This window comes from Prinia subflava, chromosome 4 (assembly GCF_021018805.1).
Source record: "Prinia subflava isolate CZ2003 ecotype Zambia chromosome 4, Cam_Psub_1.2, whole genome shotgun sequence".
Classification (NCBI taxonomy): domain Eukaryota; kingdom Metazoa; phylum Chordata; class Aves; order Passeriformes; family Cisticolidae; genus Prinia; species Prinia subflava.
The window spans coordinates 32,446,481-32,455,980 of NC_086250.1; the positions used below are offsets into that span (position 1 = coordinate 32,446,481).

General features: G+C 35.8%; 1 protein-coding gene across 8 annotated transcripts in view; it reads right to left on the reverse strand.

Annotated features, from left to right (window-relative positions):
* LRRIQ1 (leucine rich repeats and IQ motif containing 1) overlaps window positions 1–9,484 on the reverse strand; it is a 110,076-nt gene extending 100,592 nt beyond the window's left edge. For 5 of the 8 annotated variants that reach the window (XM_063396384.1, XM_063396382.1, XM_063396380.1 and 2 more), the window contains exons 1-8: window positions 9,316–9,484; window positions 8,312–8,456; window positions 7,111–7,222; window positions 6,087–6,157; window positions 4,807–4,909; window positions 3,818–4,020; window positions 1,863–1,937; window positions 479–1,684 (exon numbers count right to left, since the gene is read on the reverse strand). In XM_063396384.1, the coding sequence (XP_063252454.1) occupies window positions 479–1,684; window positions 1,863–1,937; window positions 3,818–4,020; window positions 4,807–4,909; window positions 6,087–6,157; window positions 7,111–7,222; window positions 8,312–8,434 (1,893 nt within the window). In that variant the 5' untranslated portion in view covers window positions 8,435–8,456; window positions 9,316–9,484. Of the gene's footprint in view, window positions 1–478; window positions 1,685–1,862; window positions 1,938–3,817; window positions 4,021–4,806; window positions 4,910–6,086; window positions 6,158–7,110; window positions 7,223–8,311; window positions 8,457–9,306 lie in introns of those variants that run through there. The other 3 variants (XM_063396383.1, XM_063396381.1, XM_063396387.1) reach the window with 3 other exon arrangements.
* Between the last annotated feature and the right edge of the window lie 16 nt (window positions 9,485–9,500).

A 9,500-nucleotide genomic window follows, 5' to 3' on the forward strand; every position in this document is an offset into this window, starting at 1 on the left:
CAAGATGAGAGCACAGAGCAAGCATACAATGATAAGTTAATAAGTGTAAGAAAAATAAGTCCTGGTAACCAGGAGATGTCCTTTATGGTAAAACACTATCTATAAGATGGTCAGTAATGTCTTGTTTCTAGAAGAGACTATTCCTCTCAAAACTCTGAAGGAGCTAGTTGAGCAGGAGCTGAAATGTGGGCCTTTGTACAAAGGCAAATCCTTGTTAATTTAGCAGAAAGTAAGAGCTCTTGCCTTTAAAGGGTTAATATTATCAATCCTCTGAAGACTAATACCACACCAGTCAGCTCCACAACACTCATGGGAATTCAAGTTCATTGCCCTTATTCTGCACCTGGGCATAGGAACTCTCACAATATCTATGTCCTGCTCAACAATAAACAGCATTTGGCCACCATACAAAAAAAATAATAATAAAAGAAGTGATAGTATGTCTTCCCATTTCATTCTCAAACTTTCACATAGTTACCTGTTGCAAGGTACTCCAAGGGCCACTATGAATTATCTTTTCTGTACTTAGTGGAGGCATCTTCCTAACTGAACTTTTCCTTAGTAATTTTCTTATAGTTGTTTGCTTTCTTTGGTTTTCTTCATATATTTTAGACCAAGATTTGCATGTGTTCATCCAGTTTATTCTCTTCTTTTCAATATCACCAGGAAAAATTACTTTACTAGAAGAATCTGTTTTATCTTGACTACTGTTCCAGGTGTCTCTGACTTCTTCAGTAGCATTTTCCATCAGAAATACAGTTTTCTTCATAGTTTCATACTGAGAAAATTGATCTTTAATTTCTCTGTTACTAGCATTTGGCTGGACATTTGGTGGGCTGTTGCATATGTGGTTTGCCTTATTTTCTACCATGTCATTAGCACCAAAGTTAAGAGATTCATCCTTTGGAATATGACCATTTGAAGCTTTATCAAAATAATTTGTTTCTGAGTACTTTTCTTCTACTTGTATTACTGAATTAATGCATAAGTTCTCATTATTCACTAGAGAAGAGTGTTCCTTCTCAGAGCCTAGCACACTTGGTGTCAAATTCCTTTCTGCTGGAATCATCATATTATTTGTTTCATCCATCATTTCAGCATGTTTTTCTTTTGATTCCTCTAATTGTTTATTTTGTTCCTCATTCTCTTCTCTTATTACTTTCATATTTTCTGTCTTATTATCCTTTTTTATGTTTTCTATGGTTTTTTCTACATTTTCTCCCATCACAGCTTCTGCTCTTTTTTGTTCTAACTGTCTTTGTTCTTCTCTTCTCATTTGCAGTTGTTTTTTTCTTTCCAATCTCAGGCTTTCTTTCTTTTTCTCATATTCCTCGTGCCTCTTCACCTGTTTCAAATATTCTTGTCTTGCAAGTTCTTCTTGTCTCTTTCTTTCCTCTTCTCTCTTTAACCTGTTTTCCTCCATTCGCCTATTCAGTTTTTCTTCTCTTCCTTTCATTTCCATCTCTATTTCCTCTAGTATTTTTTGTTTCTTTCTCATTTCATATTTCCATTGTTTTAAAATGGGAGCATATTTTTTACGGACTAAAAATGCTCTAAATCTAGCTTGGATTTTCACAGCTGCTATATTCTGTTGTTCAGCCAGTTGTTGTCTTTCTTTTGCTTTCTGTTCTTCCAAGGCCTTTCTTTCCTCTTCCATTTGCAACCGTAGCTTCATGATCGATTCCTAGGCCAAAACAATTAGGATATACTTCAATCACTTTTAAAATGGGACAGATATTGACACATATTTATCATTAATAAATGATATCTGAATCTAGTATATTAACTGTTCCATGATTTATTCTCAAATATATAACAGTAACCTCACAGTCTTTCGACAAAAGCTCATTGTACAACCTTACCTCATGCTGCCTCATTTTGTCTCTCCAAACTTCCTCTTCTTTCTGTAACTCATCTTCTATTGCAGCCTGGCGTTTCTGCACAACAAATTAACCTAAATGAATATTGTACAAAGCCCAGAACAACACAAAACACCCTCTCCAATCTCACCCATCTTCTTGACTTTCCAACAACAAAATTTTGTGAATGCCTGAATTTAAATGAGAAACTGAGTGGTGTGTGGATCAAAATAAACAACAGAACACTTGCATCAGTAATATATATTTGGTCATGTACTGAAAGATGCATGCCTTCAGAAAGTCAGCATCCTGGTACTGACCTAAACAGCTGCCACCTTCCTCTCCAAGGTCTATACTACTATTGAAGATGAAAACTAGTTATTAATCCATTCAAAGTACAGGCAGAAAACAGAAACATATCTGAACAATAACATGAACAATTTTCCTTTAATTGCACTGGTATGTACTGATAATATTAAAATCATTCAAATGGAAATTTTCTTCAGTAAAGCTAAAGAAATTTTGTCTCACTGAAATTGCTTGTCAATGGAAAATGAAAGTTCAAGTCTACTTCCTCACTATTTGCAAATAAATAGCACTTCCCTCCTTGCCCCCAAAAAAACTCAATCCGAAAAAAGTCTCAATCAGACTGTAAGTCAGCAGCCAGAAAGTCAGTTATGTAAGTAACTGAAAAACAGGCTAATCCAGAACCACATAACTCCTAGTGAAACTAGGATATATCAACCAAATCAAAGATGAAGGATATGAAGGAAGTAGTATAAGCAACCAATTTTAACTTGGAGCATAAAGTCTCCCAGGCGTCTAAGCAGTTTTTCAAGGGCATTCAGAAGCATGCTGTTCAGACAACAGGAGATCAGGCATCTAGGTCCTTCTGCAATGGGGAAAATTAGAATTCATTCCTCACCTCCAAAAAAAGCATTCCTACAACAGCAGTATCAAAGTGCCTAAACGTGGCCATGCCCCTCTTTCTCCAGGGAAAGCCATCCTACATCCAAAAATGATTTATGACAGCAAAGAGCCAAGAAGGCCTATCTGTTTTTCTGACCTTTTGAAAAGAGAGTTATAGCAGACACTGAACTGGCCTTCAGAGATCAAAGGTGCTTTCATTTGCTAAGCCCCTCCTTACTACTGGTGACTTGAATTACCTTGCTGGTGCAAAGGTGTCCACCTCTTCAGAAAGCCACAAATCAGTTAACTGATAATGTAGTGTTAATACACCTTTCAAAACACATTTATTTAGGCTAAATAATAAAATTCTGTGGCCTCACAAGTATAATATCTAAGAGTAACCTTTCTTCATGTTCTTACGCTCTTTTTCCTATATGATGCTCCACCCACTATAGCAAAACATGACTAGATAGTCTGAGAGTGCAAATGGTCAATGTGTTGAGTAATCATCTGTTCTGGCCAAACTCAGTAGATGAAGCCTGAGTACGTTTCCCAGATAAAGATAGGGAAAGCAAGTATTGTAACTTTTACCTAGATGGAGAACAGCACCAGCATTGCTGAACTGAAATATTTTGTTTCTGATTACTTCCATTAAGATTTTAACATCAGAATGTGAATTTGGGGTGGAAGGTCCAAACCAGCTAAGTATTTTCTATTAGAGCACAGTGACCATTTTTCATTTGTGATTCATTTCAGTACAACTCTCATTTCTGGTACTTTGGCTGTTTTCATAATATAAAAACTTCGTAAAAGCAAAGGTTAAGGAATAATTTAAAATTTAGCACAGCAAATTCATTCACTATCGATTAAAACAGTGATCACATAAAAACCAATGGACTATACTTAAACATGTTTTACAATTCACTAGCAACACCAGTCGACAGGGTTTAGGACAGTCATACAGGTTGAGACAGTTGTCTCTTTTTCACACTAGAGTTTGAATTCAGATAGTCTAGATTGGAACAGATTGGCTTAATATCATTTATTACCTTATGAAGAAGATTTAACTTTATTCTTTCAGCCTCAAATTGCTCCAGATGCTGCACTTGTCTTGCATGTTCCTCTTCACTCTGTTTTTCCCGTGATTCTCTCTCAGTTTTCCATTTTTTCATCATCTCATCTTCAAGCTCAAGTGCTGGTCTACACTCTTCTGTTTCACAATGGGCAAGACTTATGCTCATTTCAAGACCAGCTATTAATCAACCAAGAAAAAAATTTCTTTAATTTCCTAATAAGCACTGGGGAACATTAAGCAGTCTTAAGGTATTTGACAAGAAAAAGATCCTATGATGATATAGCCAGCAATATACATCCCAAGGAAATCAGAACTACAGGACAAGTTCTTTCCATCAGAGATGTCCCGTTATTATTCTGCACACTTACTGACTCTGCAACTACTATGCTTATTCTAAAAATATATAATGCAGGATTGCAGAGAATGGCTTTGGTGGCTATTAGTGGGGCCTTTAGCACTGATATACTCCAGCCCAACTCATCCAAAGGCCATGGCAAAGGAACAATCCCAGCCAATGCAACTTAAAAAAAAAAAAAACAAAGAACAAAAAACAAAACAAAACAAAAAAACCCAAACAAACAAAAATGTAACAAAAAAAAGAAAGGAAAAAAAAAAAAACAAACAAACCAAAAAAAAAAAAAAAAAAAAAAAACAAAAAAAAAAAAAAAAACCCACACCACACAAAAAACTGTGGCCAAAGCAGAACCTGCTTAGTGCCTCTGAGCAGCTTTAATTTTTGAGTAGTATTTTTTGATACTAATTTCTACAATGATTTTGGGATCTTGAAATGAAATAAAAGCAAATGTGTTTGTTTTCAACCAAGTCATCAAGTATCAAGCCCTGTTATATATTGCAATATGAAATTCTTTAAAAAGAATGCTGTGATACTTGTGACAACAGAAAAGCAGGAAATAGTGATATGTTTAAGATCAACTCAACCAAATGAATAACGTGTTTGCTTACCTGTAAGAAAATGGTCATCAGTGACCACTTCATCACTGATGGACTGACTATAATCAGGTGTTGTAGCAAGCTGCAAGTCTTCATTTTCAACTTCAAGCAGTATCTAACATAGTTTAAAATTTTAATTAAAAAACAAGAAACAAAATTTAAAAGCAGACCATAATAAAGATCTTTCAGAACAAGGATAAGCTTTTTATCATATGACAAATACAACAATATGAAATTTGCTACTGACTGGAATCCTTACACATTGACTAATGCAAACATATCAGTCAAATATTGTTTTCTAGAGTAACAAATATTGCAGTATTTATCAAAATACATAATATTTATGTGTGTTTTTAAAATATATTTAATATTTTGACTTGGAAAAATGAGTGTCTTGCACATTAGATTTATTTTACTTTCTGTGAAACCAAGGACCATATGCATGAATACTGTTATGCACAGTGGGGAAGAACTAGTTACAAAGCCAATTTTTAAGAAGACTATTTCAAAATAATACTATGGGCACAAGGATTGCTATATTTATTTCATTGTTCTTTACTGGCAAGTAATCCATTGCTGCTCATTTATCATCTGTTCATCACATGCTTCAGGCATATATTAATATTTGTAATGCAGCTGAAGTCACATGAAGTAATTGTGCTGTTTTAAACAATGGTCTTCTGAGAACAAAAAAATCATGTTTGCAAGGGTGCTCACTAATAAAAGCCAGGCAGCAAATTAAAAGTGATTAAATTTAATACAGTTTTCTTTTTCTAAGAAAACTTCAGCAAGTTATTCAGTCAAATCCTATGAAAATATAGATGCACTCATGTTCATATCTCTTGATTTGTCTTTGAAAGGTACAGAGATTACTATTTTTACATTTTCTATAAAATAATGGAATATATTAGAGCAAGATTAATAGTACTACATCTTCCTGATCATCATAAAAATGTAAGATTAGGGAAGCTTAGAAGTACTATCATAATATTCTGCAAAAAATTAGCAATAAAGGATTATTCTGTTTTGTTTAATTTTGTTGATTTTTGTGCTCAATATCTCAGATAATTTATTTCAAAATTGAAATCGTTTAGATATGATCTATTACAGTTGATGTCCTAATTCTAAAGAATTGTATATAGAAACTCATCTTAATAACTTACAGATAGTCTGACAGAAAAATACTGAACACATTGATAGGTCTCCTTAGGAGGCCACCAAAGCAAATGTAAGTTATCTAGATTATTTAATAGAATTTTGTTCACTATAAATACTGTATAAATAAAAAATACCTTTTCATTAAATTGTTTTGAATCTTGATTTGGTTCAGAAGGATGGCAAGAGGCTACTTCATAAATGTCACCTAAATAAATAAATAAATTAGTACACAGAGAGAAAATCCTTTACCAGTGCTCAGTTTTAGTCTACACTGTTTATCTAGTCAATATGTTTAAACTAAAAGAAAGGGGTTTTTTTCCTTTCCTCCTTTCCCAGTTTTATTTAAATATGTATGGGAATAATTTATCTACATTAAAAGCAGAAAATGTGTGTAACAGAAATAGACACAATGATACTGTAAGAATACAGTGATAGCAAATATGAAAGAGAATTCCTCATCATGAAACACAGCAGAACATTTGGTGCAGAAAAATACAGGAGCACTTGTGTCAGATAGGTCAAAAACTGACAAAGAACTACAAAAACATTAAAAAAGAATACGACTGTATTACAAAAAAAGAGAATAAATAGGGACATTCCTCAGATATCAAAATTTGTAGTCAATATTCAACAATAGGTGACCAAGCCTATTGCACTAATGGAACAGACAGTGTCAGCTCTCTGGCATATAAACTGTGAGCTTGGCTTAAGTCACACAGCTGACAGCAATATTTTTTTTGCCAATTAATCATCGTTTTATCCAACACGAGCTTGGGCATCTCTGAAGACAGACTTTAAACATATCCTGTAGGACTCAATTGTATCTGAACTCTGCATTTCAGCTCCTACTGGCTTCATTTTAGATTTTCATAATGAGTCTGGCCTGGGCCCTATTTCAGAGAGTAATCTCACAACTTGCCTTGTTTAGCATTAGATTAATTTTTAGAAGAGTTCAATTTCTGCTCAGATGTTAATTCCCAAAGATAGCATTGCATGGCTTTATTCCTAGGGATTTTCATCATGCATTCAGAAGCTGATGGAATAGGTTTCACTGCTTGTTCAAACTTAAAAGTTTGCATCATTTTACCGATGCTTGTTAGTCTAACTTGCACTGGCAATATGAAGTGTTTAAACATTTTAACTGTGGTTAATGCTTACTTGTATTCTGCTCATCTCCTAAGTCCTGCAGTATAAGCTTTTCAGCATCTTGATTGCGGCTCTTGATAAAGTTTAAATAGGAGAGAACTGATTCAGGTAAGTCACCTGAAATCTAGAAAAACACAGCCTTTGACATACAGTCTACATTTTCATCTCACAGGCTTGAAAAGAGGTAAATACTTGACATAGGAGAATAAAGACTTGCTTTGGCTTCACCTATAAAGTATTGATAGAGATTTAGCAGCAATTTCCACCAAAATTTTTTCAAATTCCTACACTCTTCTCGTTGTCTTACCACTCACTGAACAATTAATAATTCTAATTTTAATTATATTCTAATCAAATTTTAGTAATATATCTTGCACTATCTCCAGAAACACATTTTAATAAACTATTGTGTTTAGAACTGTGTTGGACCAAGAAATTAAAGAAAAAGGATAAGATAAAAATTAGCAAATACTTGTGAAGCACAGGATCTTTTTCTTTAAAATGTTTACTAATGTTTAAAGAATGCATGTAGAATCAATGCTTCAGTTTTCACTACTACATAGAAACTTTCTACTCAAAAGACTGAATTTGATGTCAAGGTTTTGGGAAAATGGATATTGCTGACATTCTATGCGTGAGTCCATACACACTTATCACTGATGCTTTTGTCTGTGTCATATGAAACATGATTTATGATTAATATTATGTACCCAATATCCTACAAACCAATCCCTTTGCTATGCATCTGAAATATTAAAATGGCAGAAAAGGACCCAAATAACTGATTTTATTTCAGAGGAAAGCTGCTTCCCAAAATAAGAAGTCACCCAAGAAAGAGGACTTGAAATGAGTATCTGGAGATCTTATGAGGAATTTCCTAAACCAGTCTCTTGTAAGATTAAAATACAGATTTCAGTGAAGAATCATCAGTTTGTTCATCCAGATTTAATCCACCTTGTCAAATCTTCCATCTTTAGAGGATTCTAAAACAAAGCCTCCAGGTCTGATCTTCTCAAGAAGAATGAATGCTATTGTCTTGTCACCACTGGAGGTTACACTTTTCATAAAGCAATGCTACTAAGACTACTTTTCAGAAGAAATCCTTAGGTTAAGTGTCTTGGGACAATGCTCACTCATCAAAGGGGCTTTCCAATGCCAACACTACCTTCGTACTCCACACTACAGCAGCAGTCTGAGCTCACTGAATACTTACTGTCTCACTGTCACTCAAGGGTCCCTCTGATACCTCTGTGTCAGGGTCATCCGTTCCAAACGAAGAAACACTGATTCTGCCTAATTCAATTTCTACTTCTTTTTCAATTCCTTCTTCCGACATTCTACTTCCCACAGAGTCTTATCTGTTTTGAAAGGTACACAAAATAAAATAATACCTTTCAACACAGCATGAACCAAAATAAAGAGAGGCCTCATTTAGACTAAGTTCATTCAGATGTATTTATTCAACAGTTGGCTTAAAAGATGAAAATCTCATTCCATACCTCCAAGGGAAAAACAAACAAACAAACAAACAAACAAAACAAAACCAAACCAAAACAAAACAAAACAAAACAAAACAAAACAAACCACCACATTATCTTGTGATAAGAGAAGCTCCCTCAGGATACCCCTTAAATTTTGCAATTGTTATTAAATTTCAATATTTCAAACTTCCACCTGCCCTCTACTCACAAGGATTTTTTTCCAGACCTAATAGCTAAAAAAGGCAAAAAAGACCCCACAAACTTTGAACAATAAATAAATATTAACTATTACAAAATAAGACTAAGAATATAGAAAGCACTCGATGAAGTTTTAATGATAAAGCAGTGAGAAATGATGCAACCCAGAGAAATAAAAAACTTGTGGATGGATGCAGGCAGGGGAAAGCCGGGTACCTTGTCAGCGCCCCCCATCCATCCCTTTCGCAACCCGTTGCCTCCTGCAATTAGAATAGGAGGAAGGGAGCACCTCCTAGCCGGCTCCTACAGCGGGAGACCGAGCACACGGAGCTCATTTCTGCGGGGAAAGCGAGCAGCACACCCCGGCTGAGAGGAAACTACACCTCCCGAAAGGCATCGCGCCCGGAGGCAGCACCGCCCAGGGCCACGTCCTGTCAGGTCCGCGGCGCTGGCCCTTTGCATGCTGGGAGCTGTAGTCCAGCGCTCAGAGCACCCACACTCCTCCGGTCCCAGTGTCTATTTCACGTACCCAACTCACCTGTCGTGCACTCAAGCTCCTCACGGCGCCTCCGCTTTTCTGGCAGCCTCTGGAGACCGGCAGCCCCTCTGCCCTGAAATTCCGCATCCGCCAACAGCGGACGGTCGGGAGCTCCAGGACGAGAGCCCCGCAGCGCGCTGCTACCGCGGGAGCGTCACCACGGCAACGGGAAACAGCGGCTCGGA